The 27237-nt window shown below is 42.6% G+C and overlaps 1 protein-coding gene across 3 annotated transcripts; it reads right to left on the bottom strand.

The window, feature by feature from the left end:
• Window positions 1–640: 640 nt before the first annotated feature.
• Window positions 641–26971, bottom strand: tulp4a (TUB like protein 4a). Of its 3 annotated transcripts, none has more exons than XM_046372212.1 (14): window positions 26850–26971; window positions 24604–25527; window positions 14378–14506; window positions 12767–12928; window positions 12050–12230; window positions 9985–10092; window positions 9618–9784; window positions 8636–8860; window positions 8167–8401; window positions 7118–7262; window positions 6551–6722; window positions 6298–6391; window positions 2819–6192; window positions 641–2632 (listed from the first exon to the last, which is right to left on the bottom strand). In XM_046372212.1, the coding sequence occupies exons 2-14, from the start codon at window positions 24853–24855 to the stop codon at window positions 2516–2518; spliced, it is 5361 nt and encodes a 1786-aa protein (XP_046228168.1). In that variant the 5' UTR covers window positions 24856–25527; window positions 26850–26971; the 3' UTR covers window positions 641–2515. The 3 variants fall into 3 exon arrangements, with proteins under 3 accessions (XP_046228168.1, XP_046228171.1, XP_046228169.1); XM_046372215.1 differs by having other exon boundaries at window positions 6551–6695; XM_046372213.1 differs by having other exon boundaries at window positions 24604–25524; window positions 26850–26950.
• Window positions 26972–27237: the final 266 nt, after the last annotated feature.

Here is a 27237-nt window from a genome sequence, read left to right as displayed (position 1 = left end):
AGCTGAATACAGACACACCTTGACTTGACAGTTACACTCTACATAACTAGTCTACTGACTACACTAAACTGGGCACTTACTCATTCACATCTTTTCCATCCAATGCAAACTTCACAAAACACAGAAAATTTGCCCATTCCCAACCCCTCCCGACCCACCCCCACCTTCCCATCTCACCATTTGGGCTACGCTTGTAACAAATTTTCGCCAACACAAAGAAATGTTCAGAAAATTCCACAATATACAGTATGTATAGACACTATATCATCTTTAGGAAACAATCTCATAAATAAAATGTACAGACCAGCAACCGAGATGCTGAACTAAAAGAACGGTATGAAATTGTGGTCAAAAGTGATGACAAAGGATCCCCCCCCACCCCATAAGAAAATATTGCACAACTAACACAAAAGATGGGTATTTTGTTTATGACATGCTTCACGTTCTTTTCATTTTTTACGATCAGTAGAGGCATTTTCTTTTTTTAAACATCATTTTCATTAAGCCTTACCTACAACCCTCCATCTGACTCACATGCATTATGATATGGAAAGGTCACACTAAAGAAAATAAAAATCTCATCAAGCCAGAGACCAAAACAGAGCTAGTCTTAAGTGACAGCTTTCTTTTTTTTTTAAAAAAAAAAAATCAAGAACAGAGTTACACTTCCCTCTGTGCCCATTTTTTCCAACTCTAAATTTTAGCAAATGCATATTTTGGCACAAATGTTAGAGACAAGCCTAATCACACACCTAAAATTATTAAGCCTAAAGATTACTCCCCTTTTTTACTGACTCTGGCTATTATTTTATATGAATAAAACCTAATGCAGACATTTTCAATGTGCCTAATAATTAATTCCTGCTCCTATCAGTTATCCTTGCTCCGTGTCCTTAGGTCAATATGAACACAAGCTTGGCTGCCTGAAAGAAAGAAAGAAAAAAAGAAAAACAACAACAGCTTTTCAGATTTCAGTGTCAGCTTACTAAATGAAAACGTTTCATTAGCTTCATCCTTCATTGGAGTTCTGACTTCAAAGATTCAGCGACTAGTTTCAGTTTTAACTGTTAACTTTTTTGTGGTTGTAGCTGTTGAGTTTAACAGTACTACAGCTTTTCTCCACACCTGAAATTACACTTTAAAACACAGTGGAGACAGGTGTAAACAGACATCTGTCAAAGTCACCCGAGTCTCTTTGCAACATTTACATATGACTGATATGTATTTACATGTCTTCTGAAGAGAGTATGAAATGGCATAGGTGAAATATACAAAAATATTTCCTGTACCTTGCTTACACATCTAGTGTTGTGTTTAAGAGCAGGGACACGCCCCCCGGCTGCCAAAACGACACACTCACTTCACAGAAGCGACAGGAGGTGACAAATCACTTCATGTCAGAGTTGTTCAATCCAGGTCTGGGCAACCTCTTTTTGCGCCCATGTCACCATGTGTAGATAATTCACCAAGTACAGGTCAAAGCTATTCTGTACACCCCTCCCACCTGGATTACTCTAAAGTACACAGCAATATTCAAATTCAGCCACCAGTCTCCCAAATGAATCAGGTAAGCTGAAAACCATGTTGACAGGGTATGACGATTGTATATCACAAACAATGACAATAATGTTAAAATTCATATCCGAATAGATAAACAACAAAATTTACATATAAATTAATCCATGTAACAGAGTTAAGATTTTTTTTTCTTCCTTCAAAGTCCCAGGAAACCGTGTGGGAAAAGACTGCAGTTCACCCCATTGATAATTACTCCATGACAATCCCAGATTTTTGACAATGAGACACCTTATACAACAGTGGAAACTGTGACCTCTCTGTAGTGCTCCAAAGTGATGCATATATCTAAGCCTCAATTCCAGCCAGACAGATTGAGATAGTAACAAAATGAAATGGCAGAGAGCAAAAACAAACAGACCCTCCTGCCCTCCGCCGTGTTTAGTCATTTAAGAAAACCCTAAAAGCAAAAGCAGTATAATAAAGTGGTAACTGTTTCACTGAAGTTTTGTACAGCAATGGATTTCAGTGCCCAGTAGTACCTGTGCGCTCTGGGGAAAAAAAACAACAACTTTGATCTCCAGAGTGTGGTTTTCAAGTATTACTGCTGCTTCTTTTGAAAACTGCACCTTGACAATTCCTCTCCTCAGTTAACCAAATCATGTCTGTAAGCTTCTTCTAGCTAAAGCAGCATTTATTTGCATGATGATTACCAAAGCTCAGCTCTTTGGCCCTACATGCATTGCAAGGTGCCAGTGACTGCCCGAACATGGCGAATCTGGGCGCATCCTTGGCAAATGCAGCTAATGCTTATTGCACCAACTCTAGTGGCAGCATTGTGCAGTGCAGCGTGATTGTATCTCCCTCTCTATGACCAAGGCTGATTTTAGTCTTCTCTCCAAAACCAAAGTTTATTAATCTCAAATGAAACAACTGTGCCCCTTCAACAGACTGCATTTAAATCCCAGATATAACTCGGGGTAAGTAGGGAGGGGGCATCTCATTTGAGGCGTTGAGTAACATTGGCTAAAGCCACAGCAAAAGCCTGCACAGCAGAGAAGGGATACTGGAAGTCCAGGATGTAGGCATTGCCATCAATCCTGCCAAACTGCATCACCTGTGACAAAAGAAAAAGCAAAGAAAAAAAATTAATACAGCCTTTAAGCAAAGCCAATACTTTACAGCTTTAACACTATGTCCTAGTGCACACTTTATTTAAACTGAATAATACATGAATACTTGATCATTTCAGTAGGGGCATAACATGCAGTGAGTAACATTTCTTTAACTACAGCTTTCGTACCTGTCTGCCTTCCAGTTCAATTTGAAAGTTCTTGGCAGACTCCTGTGTGACACGCCCACCAAAATCCAGCTGGTAGACCTGTGTGGCTTCATTCCACAGTGGCTGCTTGTTGGCCATGACATACACAAACCCCTGGCTGCCCAGCCCTCGGTCCTCCTTCTCATTGGCCTTTCGACACTTGATCTCATCCAGTTCACTTGCAGCCCTCAGGTTCCTCTTACTCTTCCAGCCCTTCTTACCGCTCTGGCACTGATTGAGCAGCTCATCCCCACTGATGAACAGCTCTGGCTCACTTTCTGAACTGTCTTGGAACTCACTATTGGCAGTAGCCTTACTCAGCTTCTTGGCCTTCAACTGCTGCTCCTTCTGTCCCTTCAGCTTTTTCTTGTCCCTTCCTCCCAGCCGTGGACTTGAGATGAGTGAGTTGAAATCGCCCAAAGCTCTGCCCTCTTTTTTCAACTTGTTTCCTTCAGCCAACGGTGGCACATTAGCCTCCTCGGCACGCCCATCCACACGTTTGCGGTTCTTCTTGCTGAACTTCTCAGATCTTTGTGGCACGGGGCTCTCAGTCAAGGAGAGCACCTCCTGAAAACCTTCCCCAGCCTCTGCCACGGCTTCCTGTAATACTCCATGGCTCTGCAGCTCTGCTGGTGGTGGTGGAGGGGGTGGTGGTGGAGGAGGAGGAGGAGGCGAGAGAACATTTTTGTCTATTGCCATATGGGAGGCTTTGGGTGGTAGTGGCACTGCTGGACTGGGCATAGGTGGACAAGAGTTATATGTACCCCAAGGAGTGTGAAGAGCAATGGGAGGAATGGGAAGCCCAGCACAAGCACTTCCTCCTGGATACATGGGTGGGAGAGGGCAGCAGGCTAGGTTTGCCAGATTTGCAGGGTAACCTGGTGGTAAGACAAGGGCTGTATCCTGCTGTGAGAAGGGTACAGGTGCCACCACCTCCTTTGGAGAGGAGCAGGGACGTGGGGACCCTGGGATGGGTTGGAGCTGGGCTCCAGAATAGGCAGTTGCTGGAGGATACTGGAGAGAGATTTGGTAGCCTGCAGCTGCTGCAGCAGCTTGAAACGATGCAGCACTGGGGCTAGTGGGGGACTTTGGAGAAAGGACAAAAGGCAGTCTAGACACATCCAGGTGTTGAGCTGGGCTAAGAATAAGTGGCGGTGGTTTGTGGGGTGCAGAGGGGGCATTAGGATTCAGCGTTGCTGTCCGTTCCTGAGGAACCCACACCTCCTCTGTGGCAGCTGGGTCCCACTGATAGGGAGGTGGGCGTTTGACAAGCAGCCCTGATGCATCATTTCCTCCTAGTGCCAGATGTCTCAGTGACTGGTTGAGTGTTTCATCTTCAGTAAATGCTGAATTAACATAATCAGCCCTGTCTCTGTTACTTCCTCCTCCTGTTGCAGTCCCAGATCCTTCAAGAGAGCTCAGCAGGTTGTAAGAAGACTGGGAGGCCAGAGGAGTAGCGCTGTTGGAATGAACGATAACTGTGCTGTGTGGTGCCCCATTCCCTGGAGGGAAATCCTGTCTGATAATAGTTCCTCCTGCTATTCCATTTGCACTCCCTGGGGCAGTGCTTCCAACACTGGACCCACTGCTACACTGACTGCAGGTATATAAGGCGGTTGGCACCCTCTGCTGGAATGACGCTGCTAGTGCACTAGTATTTTTAGCCTTAGGAGGCAGTGGTCTGGGTGGTTCCAGCATCTGGGAAACTTTAAGAGCGGCCTCTCGGCTATTCCTCCTGAGAGTGGCATGGATCAGGCTGCTGTCGAGCCTTTGTCCAGGGTTCCTGCCAACAGAATTGTTCTGATTGGCTGGGTCAGGGTATGGTGGTGGGTCTCCACTGGGTATAGAATAGCGAGGTGCAGTAAGTCTGTTAAGAGTGGCAGAGGTGTAGGGCAGCTGGATCTTTTTGTCAGCTGAGGAGGACGATGAGGAGGTGACCCTGAGAGTGGCAGAGCTGCCAGGTCCCTGGAGCGTGTAGACATTCTGATTGCACACAAGGCGTGTTCGAGGACGACATACTTCCTCCACATTTCCACTGCTGTCAAATGTCGTTATCCTCTCGTATCCCAGTGGTGTGGGGTACTGCGCTTGTTGCTGACCTGAAGGATAAAGTGGGAACTCTCCCTTCTTCATACAAAGGTCACCAGGGGGAGGAGTCCCACTGGTGCCCCCTCCTGTTCCAGATGCAGCACCAGAGGCTACAGTTGAGGCTGATGCTGAGGCAGCTGCAGCAGCAGCCACAGCGGCAGCAACTGTCCCAGGGTAGGGAGGTGGGGGGTTCATCTTGCTGAGCTCTAGAGGAGCACTGAACACTACTGTATCACCCTCAGCCAACTGTGGAGTTGATCGAGTGGTTTTGATTTTCAGTAGGTGTTCATGTTCACCCCCCACTGCTCTTTCAACCACTAAATCAGCAGGTGGATTAGGAATCTGAATCTGCAGCGTTCCTGGTTGAACCTGGTGCACAGCTGCAGCTGAAGGATGTCCTGATGACATAGAGGGAACAGGAATTTGAATTTGAAGCTGCTGCTGAAGTTGATGGTGGTGCTGCTGTTGTTGCATCTGATGCTGCTGCTGTTGTTGCTGATGGTGGATTTGCAGCTGCAGGTGCTGCTGAATTTGTTGCTGTTGCTGTATGTGCTGTTGGAGCTGATGTTGATGCTGTTGCTGCTGCTGCTGTATGTGTTGAAGCTGCTGCTGAATGTGCTGTTGCTGAAGCTGCTGTTGCTGTTGTAAATGTTGGTGTTGGAGCATCTGTTGCTGCTGCTGCTGCAGTTGCTGCTGCTGTTGCTGAAGCTGTTGTTGGTGGTGTGAAATTTGTTGGTGGTGCTGCTGTTGTGGTTGATGGTGACTTGGTTGTTGTTGCTGCTGTTGTGATGAATGATGAGAAGGTGGAGGTCCGACCATTAGGCGACCCACTTCTAGCCCCCCAAAGATGACCTGACCAGGACTGGAATACCTAGTGGGAACCGTGTACTGGGCTGTCAGGATGGTGTCCTGACTTTGGTCTGACCCACTGGCTGCAGCCCCAGCAGGGTTTGCCGTGGAATTCGTTAGCACATCCAGCTGAACATTTTGATTGGCTAGGAGTGACTGGACCAGACCAATGCTTTGGGCGGGGGACATGGCCTGGGCAGGACTATGGATGGGGGCAATAGGGATGTTGACAGTGCAGGGCGGGTTGTCGTCAGCACTACCAGCAGGGCCTGTGACAGGCAGGTCATCTTCGTCTTCACTGAAGACGTTGGGGCTGAAGACAGGTAGGTTGATGTAGTCCATGGAGATCTTGCGCACCTCTGGCAGGTAGATGGTCATCTGTCTGGGCTGCAGATGGAGCAGGCTTGTCTTATAAATGACTGAGTGGAGAAAGAGGGGGTAAGGAAAAGAAAGACAAAAACAACTGTGAAAATGAAAGTTATTTATTTATTCATTCAGTGGTAAATGTTTAAGACAAAGGTTACCTGCACCAAGATTGGTTGGCAAGAATGTGGCCAGCCCCACAATCTTGAACTTTGTTCCCCAAATATTGGATGTGACCTGAGCAAGGTAATTTTGCTGCACAACAGAAAGGAGAATCATATTAATTTCTATGAAAAAGACAAAATAAATACATTTATAAAAGTAAAATGTGTAAGCGGTGTCAAACAAAACATTGACCCCTCCTCCAGACATACAACTGACCTAAGCAATCCAAAGATGACAGCAGTCTTTTACCTGAGTGATATCATCTAGAGGAAATTCCCTCCTTGTTAGACTCGGTGACCCGATTGAGGGTTTCCGTATAGGTAACCTTGGTGACCTGGAAATCTCTTGTGTAGCCCGGGAGAGTTTGGGTGATTTTCTGGGATCAATGTTGATCCTGTTGGTAAAGGGACAAACTAAGTCTCTACAGAGAAGGTAGCAAATAAAAAAAAAGAAGGTTTAGGCATGCAGTGACCCAAAAACAAGTACAGAACATTTCATTAGAACTAATGCAATTCATTTACCGAGAGGGTTAATATAATAAGGAAGGTTAGCATTTCAATAACTGCAGGGATGCCACAGTAACTCCAAATTTATCCCTAAGCTACAAAGAGCAAAATCATAAAGAGGAGTAAATTCTGGTGTGACAAAAAAACAATCATTAAAATGATGATCATCAAACAAATCTAAACTGGCAAAAAAAGTTGTGCCTGTGTGTTGACTGCTGATGGGTTAAAGAAGCAAGTGTCATGCACACACCAAGGTAATATCAGAAGAATCAAGCATGCTGCAGTAAACACAAGTCAGTTGTACGGTTACCTGGGCAGTTTGGGGGATTTGCTGCCCCTGGATATCTTTGGGGATTTCTTGCCAACCCAGTCATCACTCAGCTCAATGTCGCTGGAGTCTGAGCAGTTACAGCTGTCGATCATGGCAGATATGAGACTGTTGCCATAGATCTCATCTGAAGAGAGAAAATAAGGATGGTGGAGAAAATCAATTTTGAGTAAATACACTGCAAATGTGTACTTGAGAGATATACAGCAACATGTGATGTTCATTGTTCTCAGATTTACAATGACACAGCAAACCTCCCACCTTGATTTTAAAATAATTTGATCCTAGCTAAAATGTTCATATTGCTGCTGTTTCAAAGATTATAACCTAGTGGACTAAATCAGGGAGGAATGAGTTTTTCCACAAAATGCCTGTCTTAGGAAATTATTACAATAAAGTTGGCATTGGTGAAGATCTACCTTTGACAACTTGGGAGACAGGACTTTTCAAAATAATGACTGTAGCAGCTATGTTGCACTATTTCTGCAGATAAACATTTATAGCGATTCCCTCCAAACCATTGTCTTCAGTGGTTTCAACTCTCCCTTTTCATCATTCATCTGGAGTCTGAACCACTGCTACTCCAGTTTAGGTCAAGCTAATTTATTTGATGGACATTAAAGTGTGGATGGGCTGGAACCATTTCATGGCTGGCTTCATTTATCACTGTGTAGGGAGGGCACGGGCTGATTTATGAGGAACCCAGGGGCCATCAGAGCCCCCATTAAGCAGCTTTTAATTAACAAGGGCCCAGTCTGTCCTATGTGACTAAAACATACTCGCTCTCTGAGTGCCAACGCAAGAAACTCAAATAACTGGAAAAGTACTGGAGCAAGCAAATGTGTCTGGGAGAAATAAATTTAGCAGTTCTATTTCAATTTTTACAAACAGTGAAACATATGTATACCATGATTAACACACAGTCATGATGGTAACATTGATTAACATATGGTTAAGTCATACACTCCAATAAGAAAACATTTTTTAATATGTTCTGTTAGGGTGCCAATATGAAGGAAGCTCAGTCTTACCTGTTTTCCCATCTGTCTTGGGGTCCATAATAACAAACTCTGGACGCAGTTTACTTATTCGTCGGCCCTTGAGGATGGGCACCAGACCTCCTAGGTACTCCAAGTACAGGGTGTAGCAAGGACCCCCAACCTCAGGGTTGTCCTCTGTACGTTTCATGGTACAGTGCAGACGCTCATTTCCAGCTGTTGGGTAGCTCACAAAATCACGCATGTTGTTGGGATCTGGGATGGGAGGCTGAAAGAAAAAAAATGTGATTGGACTGTAGTTTGATAACTGCTTCATAACCACTTCATTTTAATTGTATTGCTGTTAAAATTTGTTATGCTAAGCTACACTTTGATGTCAGTCACATAAAGTGCTGCTGTCTTAGAAGATGACATCTATGACACCACTGAGAGGAACAAAGTACATTTCCATGAAGCCGTTCGTTTTTATTTTTATGGTCTAGCACCTCCCGTTCTTTGTTACCTTGATGGTGGGGACGAAAGCAGCAGTGACGTAAGAACAGAGGCGGGATGGCATGGTGAGCTTGGCAACATCTTTTTCCTCCTTCACTGCTGTGGCGATGCCCTGCTGGCAGAGCAGCTGCAGGCTGGCAACGCGGTGCTCCACTCGCACAACGTAGAGCGCCGGGCCGCAGGCCAAGAACAGACGGGAGTCTCGGTGACCCCAGCACAGCGTAGTGATGGGGCGCTGCAGGGTGACAGAGAAGATATGTTGGAGAGAGGATGAGATTTTTGTCACGTTTACTACATACATCCTTTCAAAATGTTCACATCCAGTATGAAAGATAAATGTTTCTGGCTGTTATCCCTGCAAAGTTCAAAAAAGATTTAATCACAATCATGTCTTAAAATACTTTCCAGACCTTTACTTTTCTTGAAAGGTTTGATGCATAGCGCAACATCTTGAATGCCAGAGAGTACAATCAAGTGATGGCTGCCCATTTCGTTTTTACCAAATCTTCTTAAACAAGGACATTTAGCAGAGAGATAACATCAACAAAACTAAGGGATCTAACAAACATAAAAGGTATGTATAGTTAAGGTACATACACAGGATAAGCATTGACCTATCTTTACATAATAAATACACAAGTGGTACAGGTTGCAATTTTAGTTATTCAATACTAAGCTCATGTAGCTCCCCATATTTTTCAGTCTGTGGGGCTGACAGTATTAAAGTTTCTAACTTGAAACAACATTTTATATTAGTAAGTTCCCTTTATTATTGTGTTAGTCTACTACTTTACAAAGATCCTAATTAAATTATTTTTCTTTGGATCACAGCTATTTGGCAGGATTTTCCACAGCTAGTGATGTTAAGTTTGAGGACACAAATTCTAAACACTATTACATTAGTGAAATAGACTTGTTTCCATAAATAAGCAATGGAGAATTGTGACCCAGAATACTCATTAGCTAGGTTTGGTGCTGTTAAAGTCGATCACCTGTGCTGGTGTGTCCAGTGTGTAGATGTGTTCGCCCCGAACGTTGAAGAACTTGACAATGGCATTCCTGGTGGTGGGAGGACAGGAGTTGTCAGGAGAGAGGATGGTCCTCTCCATTCCTGCCACTGCAAGGAGGTCCCCCTGTGAGCACCACTGGACCACCACATCTACAGCACAAGTAAAGAGAGGAAAAGTACACAAAATCAATTAAGATATGAAGACAATTTTGAGAAAAGATGGAAAACAAAATTCCTTCAGAATTTATTTGTAAATAGATATAAACAAGTGATTGACATAAGCAATGACAAGAAAAAGCCAAAGTTGCTGGAACACTCGGGCAAGCAATAATGAGAAGACACCCACACACCTTTCAGACCAGTACGGATGAGGGTGGGAGAGAGGTCATCGTAGTTGTTCATCAGGCTGATGTCTCCAGAGGTGAAACTGACTGTCAGCAGTGGTTTCTGGCTGTGCACTGAGAAGAGACAAAGGACAATGCAAACATTTCAGTGTGTGGTATCAATTACAAACAGTTCTATAGACACTGTCTATAGACAGTGGATGTCAATCAGTCATCATCACTAGGACTAGTGTTAAAATTACACACACTTGTGCAGTGCATATGTTAAGGTATTCTACATCAATGTTGTCTGGGGGTTTAACTTCATATAGTAAAATTCCCAAGACACACTCATCACCACACCTCACTGCTGCATTTGTAGCTGCAAACAAGTGGTATTCTCAAAAATACAACATCTTCAGACAACCACCCATCCATTTTCAATTTAAAAAATCCTTGAGACTGTTCTTTCACATAGTCCCGCAACGACCCAAATAACAACACAAGTTAAATATCCACCTTTGCTTTTGGCTTTCAGTCCAAAACAGTTTATTCTTCCCTATTCCCAGTTTACAAAGTGTGTTGCATTATATCAGATATATTATGCTGCCATAAAAGCTGTGTGTTGTGTTGTGCAGTGCCGTGATAATGGGTCATCATGACAGAGAGGTCTGGCAGGTGGAGGAAGAGGCAGCATGGTGTCTCAGTCAGGTTGTCGACTTGAGAGATAATTTCTATCGGGGCCAATCAATTACTATTGACTGGTTTAATTAGTGACTTAGAGCATAATCAGTGTTCCAGCTAATGCAAGCACTTTTCAGCTTAACCACTTGGCCCACAGTAAAGGGAGGGGAAGAAATAGCACAGCAGGAGGAGGACAGACCCTCACCAATACAGCCTTAGCAACTGGGACTAATTAAGCTCCAGAGAAAAGGAGGCAAAAAGACAAAACAGGAACCAATAAAAATTAGGCCATTACGTGGGCTGGTGTACACAGTGGAAAGCAGCAGGGTGGGAAAAGCTAACCACATGCAGCTCTTCTCTTGTGTGACTGCTCACATCCTAATGCACCAGATACACACTGGCCATACTGACACTCGACAGTGAACTGACCAGATGCTCTCTCAGGCTTACTGTTCTTACAGTTCTCAATTACTACTACTGTATCAGAATCAGAATCAGAATTCCTTTATTAATCCCTGGAGGGAAATTCTTGTTATCTTGTTATTCTTGTATATATCTGTAGGTTGTCAGCACAGGAACCTAATCTTGTAAGGCTGACATAGCTGGCATCTGTAGATGATTAACAAAATTTGAATCATGCAGTCTGAAAATAAGTTAGCTCGTGATTAACTAAGTGCTGATCCTGCAACTGTTCCACCTGTTTTTCTCCTTTTTTTCTCCAAACTGTAGACTCTGATAGCAATGGTTGCTGAGGACAAAACAGGCCCTAATGCTCACAATAGCATGCAGGGAACTGTGGCATCACAGTAGAGTACCAGGGTGATATCCTTGTCATTACTAAACTTATTTTAAGGGAGTCCTGGGGGATTTGCTTAAAGAAAGAAAGAAAATTCACCCCACACCCTTTTCATTTGGTCACACTGTTTTGTTTTAATATGTTATATTAAAAGACAAAGAGGAGTCAAAGCCTGCTTAACCTTTCGCAGTCCCACCTTTTGCCTTTGATTTGCTCTTCATTTATAAAATTGTTATTTGTGACTTTTACACCTCGGTCATAATTATATGATCTGCATATTTGACTAATGACTTGACAGAGAACCTAGGCACAGCTTATGCCCACCTGTTTCCAACTCTAAAAGATTCATAAGAATACCAGGGGGATCCTGAATATCAGTGCATTAAATAGTGCAGAGCTACCAGCTATAACTTGTTCTCCCACCCGGTGCCCCAAAATGGAAATCTTTCCCTTTTCCATTTGGACTAAAGGCATATGGAAGCATTGATGGAGACGTAAAACACAGAGGTAAAAGGAGGGAGGGATTAGAATCTAACAGATGGTCCCACATCTGCATATCAAACATCTGGACTAGCCTCATCTTGTATTTAAACAAAACCCTCAGTAGCTTACCTTGTGGCGGGGAGTAGTCGTCGGAGTCTGTGTCGCTCTCACTGCTGTCCTCCACGAGGAAACTGGGATAGTTCCAGGACATGCTGACGATGCCATCAGACTCATGCAGCAGAATGTGGGCCAGCATGCGCCCATGGCAGTCCATCACTATCACCTGTCCATCTGCAGTACCAAACAACACCTAGGGAGAAATATGAAAGGGTTATTAGGGAGAGAAAGAAAAGAGGAAAACAATGACAGAAATTTAACTTGGATATAAAGGCAGAAAAACAAAGATGAAAAGGGAGGCATGCTCAGAAACAGACAGGGAGATGACAGATACGGAGCAAAGAAAGCCACGAGAAATGCACATCACAAGGAAAACAACTTAGAGAGCCAGACATAAATAGGATGAAAGAGATGAACAAAGACAGAGACACATACACAGACTGAAACTTTGATGATGTCCAACCTGACTAGACAATTTAACAGCATGAAAGCAAAAACATAGCCTAACAAAACCACAACACATTCAAGACAGTGGATGCTTGCTGTCACTCACAGATGATTTCCCTCAGGGCCTGTCTCTACCTCCTGAATGACAAGTCCACATACTAAAAGTGGCAAATGAAAACCTAAAACTTCTGTATCTATTAGCATTCAAAAGCTGCTATAGTGCTAGGCGGAAACATTGTACCCATGGTAGTTCTGTGGCGTGTGTGTGTGTGTGTGTGTTACCTGCTGGTCATCGGGGGTCCAGATGCCACAGGTAATCTGGCTTTCCAGGTTGATCTCAGAGGACCAGTGTCTCTGCCCGCTGACTGATCCCACCAGGACAAAACCATCACGATAAGAGATGAGGGCCTGGGTGCCATCGTGGGACCAGGTGAAGTCACTCACCTACAGGACACCACACACATTACAGACGAAATGACGGTACGCTACCTTGATTATAAAAAAGCACAGATAGTAGTTACAGAAAAATCTGTATTTGTATATACCTAAACTTATTTTATAGAGATGAAACAATTACTTGTTTTCTCAATAAGTTGAATGACAAAAATTTAATTGGCAACAATTTTGATAATCTATTAATCATAAGAAATTTCTTTGTCACACACGATAGTAAATTGATTGGATTGGATTGCAGGGTTCATATGATTGAGTTTATTTATGGTGACAACGCAGGACAATAAAGCGGATAGCGATGATGAGCTGAAAGGCGGTGTGGCATATTGTTTAGTTCTTCATTGAGAAACAATAAAAAAAAACCGTTAATCTGGACTTACAGCTAAAAATGCGTTTTGTGCTGTTACAATGACCTTTGAACACAGATGTCTAATCAGTTCATCCTTGAATCCAAGTGGAATGTGCTAAATTTGAAGAAGCTACCTCAAGGCGCTCCTTAGATATCATGTTCACAAGAATGGGACAGACAGACAACTTGAAAATGCCTCCGGTAACGCCTATCGCTGGCATGAAGGCTTAATGATTAATTATTAAACTAATCATTAGTTACAGTATTAAAGTAAACACCGTAAAATGCATTATCCATCCAATTACCAGCAAGAAAGAGAAACTGGTCTTTATTAACAAGTCAACAAATCAAGTGTTTTAGGTTCCCTGGCGCTCTCAGTAGCAGAAGTCTAATGACTCAAATTCTTGAGAAGTCATCTGACAACACTCTACGACGTAGTGAAGAGGAGGATGGCCTCTGGTAGTCACTAATGAAGCATTTACTACACTTGTTACTTTGAAATTTCTATTTTCATCCCAGTGCAAACAGGGACCAGTAGTGTCCTACAGACTGTTAATAATGAAAGGGACTGCCTCAAATGAATAATGAGCAGTGGTGCTATTTCCAATTGTACAGGCCATATATTTGAAGAGAGAACCTTTTGTTTAGACTGTCATCTGCTAACTTAATTGAGCACAAAAGACAAAATGCCGTCAGGATATGTCAGACCCAACTCAGCGGATGACAGAGATGATAAGACCTACCCATTCGTATGTTTGCTTGGCTGTTATTGTTTAAATTAGCATGTGCAAAGTAAGATACTTTTTTCTCCCGTTAGGAAATGTTTGAAGCAAATGGCTCAGTGTTTTATTAATTCACCATAAAGGTTAATGTGATTGACATTCCATTGTATTAATGAACATAATTTTTCTGATGATGCTTGGTTTGTTCCCTTTACTGTCCTATACTGCACTTCTACAAGAGTAGCTATTTATGCACACTCCATAATTTCCCCGTTATTTATATGCTGTACAGTACTTTTCCTTCTGTCAATGAAAAGTACATTACAACAACTATAAATAATAATAAGTTATTTCATGTCCCATTTTTACCTGCGCTCCACGGTCGTTGACCAGCTCCACGGACCAGCGACCCTCATACTGGATCCAAACAAAGATCCCTCCATCGGTATCACAGGTGGCCAGTTTCTGAAAGGGCTCATTCCACCTCACCAGGACCACCTTAAAGAACAGGATATGAAATGAAAGGGGAGAACAGGGACAAAAAGATTGATTAAAGTTTTTCCCATGTCCTTTTGACGACCATTGTATGTGACCCTGACAGTGTTCTCTAGTGAAACAACTGTTTTCAGGAGTGACAGATTGTGTTGTGTATAGTATGGCAGTCAAGTAATTTAGCAGTGACCTTCCTGTGACACAGCTTTGCCCCCTTCATTACAACAAATAATGTGAGATGTTCCACAACACAGCGACTCATTAGAGTGTCCTTGATCAAGGCTTCGAGCTCTTCCCTGCATGTTCACTGAAAGCTGCTCTACATTGAAGCATCAGCTGAAATGCCTTAAACCCAGAAAGTGAAATCCAAAATCCCATTTTTCAATGAGCTAAATTTAGCGCCGAACCAGACGAAAATATATCACAAGTGGGTTAACCTCATTTTGAAAAAGTCGCAAAGGAGCTGCTAACATCCTGAAGATTACAAACAATGAGATTCAATTATTCAGTCTCTTATCAGAGTGCTGTCAAAGCATATGACAATTCATTCCCTCTGTTTGATATTGATATACTTGATACAATATCCACAGTATCTACTTGATACTGTAAACAGCAGCTAGCTGATGTTGTGTATATTTCAAAGGTTATGTTGCTATTTTTATTTCATGGAAAGCATATCTCGATTTCTGAATTACATCCAAATTTAATCTAAAAGAGCAAGTGACAGGAAGCGTTGGAAAAAGAGAAGAAGGAGGAGGAAGTGAAGGGAGACACTGAACTGCAGTATGGATTCCCCTAACAAAATACACTACACTGTGACTTAAAGATCAGACACACAGTAACCTGTGCAGCCTCTTAAACTAACGACTCACAGATACATGGGTTTTTGTATTTGCCCAGAGGTCAGTGGATACAGAGAGATCAGGATTAGCATAAGGAATGAGTTGCAGAGGAGGAAGGTGTTGATCACTAGCAGAGAGCAGTACAGATCAAACCGTTCACTGTCACCCATCTTAAAGATCTGCCTCTATCTGTCTGGTCTTCTGTAGCGTGACTCAGCCTATTCCCAGAGGAATAATCCCAAGCAGGGAGCAGCTCTGCTCTCACTGAGGAAAGCACGTGGGCTGTACATGCTCAAACACACAACACAGGGCTGGCTTTAACAGGGCTTACGCTCTCCGAGTGCAAGCCCAACAGATCAGCGGCTGAAAGTTGGATAAGCCAGCCAGTCATGCTTTTTTTGACCACAGACAACAATATCCTCTCCCCACTCCTTGCAACCACCACGCAGTCCAGTACAAACACATGGCCCAGGTGGAAAAAGTGTCATCAACTGTGTGCAGTTTTGTGTTCCTGTGAAAAGAGAAACCTACAGAAAACTTACGGAAAACCAATGTAAACAATCATTCTCGCTCAAGCTGTATACTCTCCAACATCTTCATATATGCCAGTGCCATTGGATTGGTTACAATAATTTAGTACTGCAACAGGCAGAGAAAGAGTGAAGCCTTCATTTGAATGCAATGGAGCTGTTAATGTGAACGCACATCAATGCAGACCATGTCATTTATCTTATAAGTTAACAATTTAGCATTTACTTTAGCACAGTCCATCAGTTACCAATATGAATGTCCTTACAGGACGACAAAGTCCGACTGTAGGCCTATGTTGTAGCTGTAACCCAATGGGAACAAACTGCAGGTGGCAGTTACTGAGGGTGAAAATATGGATAGAACAGATAAGATTAAGGTTCGAACTGACTAAATTTTTAACATCTATTTTAGTTTTAAAAATCTCGCTCAACAGCGGCAGTCCTTGGGTGAATGAATGAACTCATATCCAACTGGGATTTTGTTGTCTCTAAAGACATAAAAATCTCCACAGTAACTGACCCAGAGTTAAAGTTCCCTCTGTCTGGAGCAGAAAACTCAGCTTTCTGAATCAGGGCCCAGGATGTGATAGAAGACATCCCAGTTACAGCAGCTTTGGTTCAGGAGGATCTATGTTATATGTTATCTTCAATGTATGTACATAAAAAATGCATCTATGAATAAAGTCCAGACGTGTAAAACAAAAATGTTTTCAAAATTTTCCAGCAGAGTATATTTCTATGCAACTATGGGAGCAATGCTCAAGTAACACCAGTTAACAATCAAATTTATTTTGAAGGGTTTTGCAACGATTCCCTATTTGTCATTGTCTTGTGTATTGTTAAATTAAGTAAATGATAAAAGGCAGGGTAATTGTAGGTGAACTTGGACAAACATGTTTTTGTGAACACACCATGTAAAGCCCTCCAGTGTAATGAGTGTATAGTAGAATTCGTCGCTCTCCTGGCCCTGTTCCCTCAGCAATAAGATGCCCTATGAGCCAGATTTACCGTGTTTTCTTTCTCACTCCCAGTGGTACAAATCCTAATGTTGCTCTATAGGTGTGTCTCAGATGGCAAGCTGCAGGAAAAGGGGACACAATGAGACCTGGCCTGTTGCTCATCTGCAACTAAGGTCTCTATGTCATTCTGACTGAGCCGACCATATTCACGGACCATTAAAAACAGTCTGCCATCTATCACTCAGCCACAGCGGTCATCTGATGCAGCAGGGCTCGGTGGGCGCAAAGCTGACAAGCTTCTGCAGCAGTATTGTCAAAGATAACAAATATCCACGCTCAAGGGTCTCACTAAGGGGAGTACAACTCTGTTTTGGTACTCCACTTGTGCACTGTCTGCAACTTCTGGTGAACAAAATGGATTTTCTGGATGCTTTTATACAATCTAATTCAGCTACAGCCAGTGTAGACATGAAGCCTTATATTAAGCACGAGCTCCAGTTTGCAGAATTCTAACAGCATTCATACACTGTACAAATACTAAGAGATATACAAAGAGACCAAAAGTCATGACAAAAGGAAATTAGCATAGGGTTTACACATGCTGGATCTTGCATGTGTGCACACTTATCTGCAGCCTCAAAGAGGTGAGAATAATCTGTGTATGCATAAATTTAGCTCAGGGTGGAGATTAGTGCAAGCTGGCCAGGCATCTTGCGTGGGGGACAGCTGAGCACCTCGCTGTGACGCAGCGATCTGGGAGATCAGACGTCACATGGAGCCAGACAGGATAAGAGTGAGAAGCCACAGGACAGTGAGGGGCCAGGGGGATCATGAGCAGAGAAGGCACGTGCACATATGCAAACACATGCAGACCTATAAAAGCTTCAATAATTATCAAGTGCTGCTCTGTGTTACTTAGTTATTTGTGCCTGCATGTTCAAAGGTGCATTCAAAGTACCACAACACAACACAATTTGAGATTAAAAAAAACATAATAACAAAAACCTGCAGAGAAACAGATATGGGAGGACTACAGCAAGACTGAGAAAGCCTAAAGCCACATGCTTATCTTCATCCCACCTGAATCACTATCTAGTAACTGAAGAAGAGACTACGATTTTCCGATCACTTTAATTCTGTCCTTTGGGCCAGCGTGTGTGGCCCTTGACAACTTCTGGTTTTTCGTTTGCCACTGTCTTCCCTCCTGCAGTGCCTTGCTGTTGTCATTGCAGCTCTGGCCTCTTGCTGGGACTTAGAGACTGGGAGCTGAGCTGACCCCCAGTAACTTAACCGAGAGGACCAAATCAAATCAAGGGAGAGCTTTGGGTTGCATTGGAGTCAGCAGAAGTGAGAGGACACCGTGGTGCAATCGGCACATGGATCCCTGGCACCAAGGACTTTCTTTTGGCAAAATGATTAACAACAGACTAGGCTGACGGACATGAACTCAGTGATTCAAGCAGAGGTGAAGATCGCTGTGTCACATTTTTAATAACCCTCATTTTCAGCTCACATCTATACATGCTGAGATCTATACCTAAAAGACACTATGCACCGCATGCACTTGTTTTAGTAAAACAATTAAAAAAAAGCTAGAAAAAGTCATAGCTACATTTACACAAAAAAAATATATCATTTATCGTGTAACATGAGGAATTTGAACTGCAGCATGGCAACAGCAGAGATATCGAAAATAGTTAATCATTATAATAGTTGATTTGAATAAAAACTTTGAGGAATCTGAGCAAGCGAGTAAGGGACACTCTATCCTTTCCACAACCCCCTCTATTCTGAATCTGACAAGATATTAAATCAGACACGAAACTCAATTAAAGAAAAGCGCTGTGCTGTGCTGATACAAAAGCAAGGAAGCCAGAATGGGTACAGAGTGATTTGCAGTGTGACAGAAAGGGCAATGGGACGGGACCTTCGGTGGAGGCAGAATCTGAAATGTTTACGAGCAGAGCAAGCATGTGATAAACCTTAATCAATATCAATACCTGATAACAGCATTTACATTGTGCGGTGCGAGGCAAAGGTGCAGCACAGAGGTTTGTCAAAAGCATACTGTTGAAGATATTGTATTTGAACATGGTTGATAAGGTACAAAATTAACATTAGATTACATTAGAGTGTTAGCAGTTTTGTGCTAAAAGGTAAAACGTTACTATTTTACTACTTACTTGAACTTAAATTATATGTGATTCCGCATTGCTGAAGTCTGGTGGCTCAGGCTCAGGCACTGCCCACATGGTGCATGCGTAAAAAGTCTGTGTGACGCAGACTTACAGTCACTAACAATTCTGCAATACTGAAATGGCTCTTTATGAAATTTCTGAAAAGATCAAAATGACTTTCTAGGTTACAGTTATGTAATTGTGATATTTAATAGTTTTGCTGTTCTGTGGAGGCATTTCTGTATTAATTTTAACAAAATGTCAATGCAATGGCTTGTGTTGAATCAAACTAGTGAATATGGAAACGTGTCAATTTCTGTTGGCAAAAACAGAGCCTCTGTGACACATGAAAAGCAAACATACAGTAGCAAACAAAAAAGATGTGTACAAGAAAAGCAGTCTAGTGCTTAATATTTCTGGGGGTTTTTTTTGTCTTGACAGCCGTTTGCTGTGTAGGCTGGAATCTTTTATCCTGCAAATAACACAGCACTAAAACAAAAAACAAAGTGAACCCAAGTGTGCAGACATGTCTGTTTGATCCTTGACTACAAACACTGCTCATAGCAAATCTACCTGCACTCAGGCTATGCTGTTCCTCTTGGAACATTTCTAGTGATCAGACAAGTAGACCTGAATCTGAGGAAGCCAGAGAGTGTTATGCAACATGTCCTCTCCAAGGATGGATTAGCACACTAAAGCCATTTCCACTAAGCACATTTGGTGAGACCATTTTAATGCAGTGAATGGGTCATGTAATCCTCAATCCTGAGCAGGGCTTCTAATGTCAAGAGGTCAGATAAGGAGGGAAGAGAAGAAGGTATTCAAGAAGAAGATGTGCAGAGGCACAGGGGAGGGGATCGTGACATAATGAAGAGGAGGATGGAGAGCTGTGGTGCAGAGAAAATAACTACTGAGACAATATGACAAGACCAGGGAACACGGAAGTGTCTGTACACAGGTGGTGATGGGCGCTGAGGTGAGCGATGCTGAGGAAAACTCCAGGGCAGAAACAGCACAGCCCATTAAAAGTGACGTCTCTACTCCGACTTTTCTCAGTGTGTACGCAAGAAAAAAAACAAGATGCTGCATTCTTCCTGTTTTGCAATCCATTATTATGGCCCCCATTACGCCTGAACAGTAAGAGAAGTCATCCAGTATCCTCTTCCTTCGTCCCTACCCTTTTAAAAGAGGTCTGCAGGTCCCAGATCAGTGCTGGTTCTTGTACAGACCCTCTATTAGGGACATTAACTGATTTATTTATAAGGCTTTTCCAGGAAGCACGAAAACTATACTATAAATATATATATATATATACTATACTATACTATAAATATACACCATTTTTCATTTAAAAATGTCAAATAAACTGGCACAAAGCATTATCACTGTACTAGTCTAGTACTAAAGCAAGGAACATCTGTTCAGACACACATCAGTGTGTGGATGAGCATGTAGCCCAGAGGATGAAAAAAGCTGTAATATGAGTTCAACCTAGCTGGTAAACATGAGTTGATGCCCTGGGGTCAACCGTCTCTGTTGCATTAGGGCCTCAGACATTTGTCCCATTTAGCCTTAATGAAGAGCCTGGATCTTGCCTCGAAGGAAAAAGCAACAGGTGGGACTCCTGCCTCTTGGCAATAATCCACCAATAACACCCCCGGATTGCCACTTAACATTCTACTTTCTCTCACAGCATCCATCCATGTACATGGAATAGGTGTGCTTTCTGACTACGAGCAAATACTTCTTATTTTAGAAAAACAAAGATGTTGCAGCAATAAGCAGGCGTTTTCCACGATCACAACACATACAGTACGCAACATAATTCTCTTGTTGCTAATAAAATATTACAATTACAGAAGGTATATGTAAGATTCTATTGTAAGACAAACAGTACAGCTAGCAGCTGACAGGATTGTGAAAGACAATTTGCCCAAAACCTGTGTTGCGGCCAACATTTCCATGTCAACATCCTGACAGTCATTGTCAAGCCTGTCTAGGATGTTCAGCTCTCCCGGAAAATGAACGGACTCCCAGTGACTAGCTGCTCAGTCAGTTCAGCATCTGAGTGCGCTGTAATGGAGAAAAAGCACCTGATTGTCAAAAGAGGTGTTCTATTCTGATGCACATCCCAGAGGGATTACTCTGCAGCATCAGACGTACATTCACATGAAACGACGCAAAACTCACTGCTTTCATCTTTTTTCAGTTTTATCTAAGTGTGGTGCACCTGACAAGCCTGCTGCTGAAGGGCAGCAGCTCTGTTTAAATAACGATACAAAAATAGTATCAGAACAATGGAGGCGAATTTTCTTTCAACATAACTTTTTTTTTTTTTTTTTTTTTACTTGACCGGTTCATGTATTTTTAGTCTATAAAGAGCTTAACACAACTTGGCAATACAAAGTTGTTGTACACAATAATCATGATGTGAAACAACAGCTCTTTCAAACCAAAACAGAGTCCCATCAATCTAATAATCAGCTGCTTTAAATTAGCTTGAAACAGACACCAACAAAGTATTCAAGCTATATAAACGAGACTAGTGTTGAATTGGTTAATCGATCACACTATTAGCTGATCAAAAGAAAATTGGACAGAAACTATTCTAACTATTCTACTATTCCATCAGTAAAATGCCATCATGCACTGGTTTCAGCTAATCCAAGGTACAGATTTATTTCTTTTCCTCATTTTATATCATTATAAACTGACTATCTGTGGGTTCTGGACGGCTATTTGGATAAAAATGTCAAATGAAAGCACAATGTCGGGCTCTGAGACACTGGGAAATAACTTTTCAAGAAATTAAATAGCAACAAATTAAAAAAAAATGAATCTGTAGGTTAACTGATGAATGAAATTAATCGTTGGTTGCAGTTCATGTTTCAGAAAATGTTCAAATGGGATCATCAATCAAGGACTGAGACTATTAAGTACACTTAAACTACACTCTAATTAATATTACCAAATCTAATGGGGCCAGATTTATAATTAAAAAAGCAATGGAATTCATGATTGACAGTAGAATTACAAGCATGCACACAAAACACATACAATTTTTTAATACACAAATATGGAATATGACAACAACAGCATACACACTTGACAGTGTAATCTGAGCGCAATATGGGTCTGAGAATTTCTGCTAAGCAACCAAGCTCGGTGAAAAACACAAAGCATAGCATGCAAAGCAGTTAGCTCGTGACTCCCACTGTGAGAAGATTGTTGTGGGAGACAGAAAAAACGTGCATGGCTCCACACGCATGCACCTTGTCCGCTTTGAAGCTCTTACCTTGTAATTATCTCTCACCCTTGCTGAAGGGGAATTAGACACCAAGAGGAGGACAAACCTTCAGAGATGTACGGCAGGCCTTGGACCTGCAGAGAGCCTTCAAAATAGGGGCTAGAGCTGGAAAACAGCTGAGCTTGACTACAACACAAGATATTTTTTATCCAGATAATCTTTTAATGCCAACCTTTTCTGTCATGTGGGGGACTCAAGTCTAAATAAAACCCCTTATCCAGGCAGAGGCAGTGCAACCTTCGATAGAAGGAATACTGTCTTCTTACTGTCGGCCCTCTTCTTCACAGATGTGACAGCTCTGATCTGCTCTTTACTACACTGTCTATACTGGGCCAAGTCCAAAAGACACATCAATTCAGACGCTTGCTTACATTAAAATGATCACAGGCACTCTGGTCTATACATCAACAGGAATAATGACCAAAGCTAAAGATGCTGGCATGAGTATCGATCTTGGCAGGACAGGACTCTATAAAGGATGAGCGCATAGTTCATGTTCCATATTTTGTGTGTGTCGTCTTACACAGCTTGATTTGAGCCAATTTATAGGAAAGGACAGTCATCATCAACGACGACAAGTGCTCAATAACAGTGCCGACATTTAAAAGAACAGGACTGTCAGAGGGCTTTTACAGCTGAGCATGCATTTTCTGAAGACAAGGTAAGGTCACCCACGTGTATTGATATAGCTCTTTCAAAAATAAAATGAACAACATTGACCTGAGGTGAGGTTTTGCATGCTCCAAAAACACATTTTAATAACTGGATAGGAGTGGAGACTACATACAATTTTCCCTGCCATTGGCCTGTATAGCACGAACAACATTCTCTTCTCTCCTCAACAGAACTGGGATGGAAAATGATGTGAGTGAGTGAACAAATCTGTCATAACTTGACAGAATTCATTAGGCAGCGTGATTTCCACCACTGTCAGAATCCCCAAGTTATGCATACGGTGGATGAGTGATTGATTTTGCATTTCCCAAAGCCTTTATTTATCACTTCACATCAAATCCAGGGTGGAAGTGGGCAGGATATTACTATATTCATTACTGGTGCTGGGATAAGGTCAAAGGACAGTGGCGAAATGTGCATATCTCTCCCAGCTGCATCTGTGTTTCACGTGAAAAGCATCGCCAAAGATGCTCCCCTCAACAGTATGTCAGATAAATATTTATCTTAACACTTTTTAAGCATTTAAGTCACAGACACAAAGCTGTTTAGAGCAATTGTGGATGCAACTGAATGGCACAATTTCTAATTTTGAAAACGCACAAAACCAATAAAATTAAAATGTGTGTCATAATGGAGATGAATAAAGTGAAAATAACATGTTGAAAAGTGGGCAAAAGTACATTTATGTAGGTTTGAACCTCCTCCACACTTCATGCACCAAAACAACAAGAACAGGAAAATTTCAGTACTTGGACGGCATTCAAGTGGGCAGAGTTAGATGACATTTCTGCTGTACTTCAGTCACTCTCTGTAGGGATTCATCCACTCTCCCCTCAACTGCCTTACAGAATGCTGATACAGCACCTTACTCCATCTGACCAACAGCTACACCCACTAAAGGAGAAAATGCAACCTGTGTGCAATCTCCACTTGTGCCAACACTGCTATATACTGACAGGAATATTCATATATATGGCGTGGACTGGACTCGGACATTATTCATCTGATGTTTCCAGTAACAAAATAAATGGACTCGGCGCCCTGGTGGTGGACAACATGGGAGGGTACAACCATGGTGGGAGATAAGAGTAATGCCAAGAAGTGGAAGAGAACAGAAATGTTTTGACTAGACGCAGCAAGGAGAGCTCATGCACTGATGGTAAAACCTTGAGCCAGTAAGAGTATACAGCTTTGTTCATTTTAACTGAGTGTCACCTATGTTCGAAACAATGAAGTTGTCTGCTGCTGAAAGACTCAAAACTCTCAACTTACCATGGCACAGTGTCTGACACCCTTTAACTAAAGTGAAATATCTTTCTTTGAACCCAGAGTGCTAGTAGTACTGAAAAGATGAGAATTTGCAGTCATTTTCATTCCTATGCATCCCCGGTGTAAATGACTGAGGAGGTTTGAACAGCCAATGGGAACAATACCATATCATTATAAGAACAAATAGAGAGAAACTGGTGTTGCATTGCTTCACAGTGCAGGAGACAATATAAATCAGGACACGGTTTGATGTGTAAAATAAAAATGGACTTAAATGGACATTATGTATATGTTGTATATTGTGTGGATGGCAAACTGTAACGTTTACAATGACTTTAACTTACCTCGCTGTTGTGCCCTCGGAGGTTGAAGTTCACTCTCTGCGGGGTGGGCCGGTCCCGTCTGCAGTGGCTGGACGTGAAGGTAACCCCGACGACTCCTCGGCCGTTCCCGGTAGCGAGCCAGCCCTCTTCATAGTAGCGCTTCCTGCACACCGGCTTCTCCTTCTCACTCTTGGGCACCCGGCCCTTCCAAGACAAGCACAGGATGTTGGAGTCGCTGCAAAGTACCGGGCCATGCTCCACGGCAGCGAACATCTCTGCGGATCTCTACACCCTCCCGTGGATAAAAGAAATACCCAGAGGAGGGTCGGGGCTCTTCCGAGGGGTCGGTATTGTTATGAGTGCCTCTCCACTGCTGAGGTTAATGGTTCGGTGTAAGATGTGAGACAGTGCATAGTACTTGCGCTTTTCTTTTGGGGTGGCGGTGACCGGTGAAAACTTCTCCAAAAGCACAAGCCGTTAAATTTAGTACTGCTGGATTTAAAGATATCGTGCTGTATACACAACAAAAGGCACTCATTCAGGTCATTTTGATGCGTGTGATCACCTTATTGACGCTGTTTCAATGACAAGGCAACGGATGGGAGTATCATAAAATTATTTAGAAATCCACTGTGGAAGATTCCTCATGTCAGATATCCACAAAAAAAGACCTTTATCTTGAAAAATCTTCAACGTGCAATGCTTCCATCCCATTCAACAAGTCCCAGTGCTTCCAGTTGAGACGAGTACCGTTTCCGTCCAGTTCAGTGTGCCATTGCTTGGTTTCGTGTCCTCCTCATACAACCCCGGCAGAGTGAGTGAGAGGAGGAGCAGGGACTCCTCTCCATCAGCTGTCAGCCCGCAGGAGAGCCGCTCCGCCCGGTAGCGTCATCACGTCAGCCAGCCTGCCTTTTCAACCCGCTTCGGGGATCCCATGGATGTCTGCTAGATATTGCAAAAAAGGGGAATATTATTATATTATTATCATACAGAAATTGTTGCTGCCAAATACATATACATGTATTAAAAAATAATATCAGGTCCGAAACCGCACACGAGCGGAAAGCGTCACGGTACAAGCATAGCAAAAGCGCTGAAAACACTCACCTGCCCGCACCCAGCCGTTAATTTAAATATTAATACGCTTGCCTAAAATTACCCCTTACTTTACCGCTCCTTATGTCTCCCTGAGCAATCACTTCAGTCCGAGGACTATCCTGCTTAGCGGAAGGATATTTAACTACATGCTGAATTATTTAGAGGCACCATGCATCATTTCAGCTCCCATTTTTATTAGGCTACACTGATGTACCAAAGCGGTCTCTCGCGACTAAAGCGTAAAATAAGCAGTAAAAATGAAAACATGTGTGAGGTAAAGTACCATAATATTTCGATAAACGAGGAGAAAGAGAAATAAAAATACAATTCTTAAAAGAAATCCAAGGAGGTCCAACAAACAATGCAGCTAGACTAGTGGATGTTAAGATTCGTGATGCTACTAACTGTCAGCTGAAAATTACACCCCGATGCACAACTATTGTATGAGAACATAACAGATATTTGGATTAAACCAATTGTCACTGTGTTAACAGTGTCCGTATCCATGCAGTGAGACTAAAATTAGACAAGTGGCGGTGAAGGAACATGCCATATACCTCCAGCAACAGCAAAACAAAAATAAAAGGTGCCAGGCTGTTGCAACGTTATGGTAAAGAGAGACCAAGTGATACTATTGATACTAACTGACAGACATTGCTGATGCCCGTGAGATGATGCCAAAATAACCCAAACACCCATCACCGTGAGCTCCCTGCTAGCTACAGCTAACCAGATCCTGAATGTTGGATCAAGTCATGGAGCTCTGTGGTCTCCGCAGATGAGAACATGTAAGCAGCGGGATTAATAATTCCTTTCAATTTATATTTTTCTGTGCAGCAACCCCAGTCTAAATGGGAATGGAGCTGAAGTCGGTGGTCTGTGTTGTCCACAAAGAGCAGTCAGTGATAGCTAACCGGCTAACTGACCAGCTAGCTGAAGCTGAACAACCATCAGCGGAGACTGGATCCGTACATCCGCCGCTGGCACTCGTCGCTAACAGGCTATGGCTAACACGTTAGCCGAATGTTTATTCTAACGTTTTGTTAACAAAAGAATGTAGCTATTCAAAATAGCCGTAGGTCGGTGGCATGGTGGACAAAGTGCCTAAAAAATAACAGACCCGTCGTCAACAAAGCCGGAGAGGCATCAGTGGTCAGTCAAGTGCTTACCTCGGACCTGTACTACTCCTGCCGCTGCTGTTGCTGCTGCCGCTGCTGCTTCCTCTGCCTGCAGCCTGATTCTGTACATTGCCTGGGCCCGAACGACAGCTGTGTCACGTGACGGACACGTGACTCAGACCAATTAAATTATCAGAGTTCGGGTCAGTCAGTAGCTGTAGTGTTTTAACTTTAATCTAATCTGATTTTCAGTGAGAACGAAACGATATGTTCCGTCCTTGTCAAACAGTTGAGTCGTTCATATGGATCTGGTCAAAACCTGCCTGCAGCTCCAGATCCAAATAAAAGTAGTATATTAATGGAGCAATAGTAAATATTATGTTACAAGTACAAGCGTCCATTCAAAGTCTTACTTGAGTAAAAATACACCGGTAGCTAT

Source organism: Scatophagus argus, chromosome 19, assembly GCF_020382885.2.
Source record: "Scatophagus argus isolate fScaArg1 chromosome 19, fScaArg1.pri, whole genome shotgun sequence".
Lineage (NCBI taxonomy): Eukaryota > Metazoa > Chordata > Actinopteri > Scatophagidae > Scatophagus > Scatophagus argus.
Note: the sequence above shows the minus strand (reverse complement) of the source record. Positions and strands in the feature narration are given on the sequence as shown.

Coding starts and splice junctions, on each gene's coding strand:
- tulp4a (XM_046372212.1), bottom strand. CDS start 24,855: ATGTTCGCTGCCGTGGAGCATGGCCCGGTACTTTGCAGCGACTCCAAC. Junction 12,231..12,766: donor GGACCCCCGATGACCAGCAG/GTAACACACACA, acceptor ATTTCTCCCTAG/GTGTTGTTTGGTACTGCAGA. Junction 7,263..8,166: donor CAAGACAGATGGGAAAACAG/GTAAGACTGAGC, acceptor TTCTCTCTTCAG/ATGAGATCTATGGCAACAGT.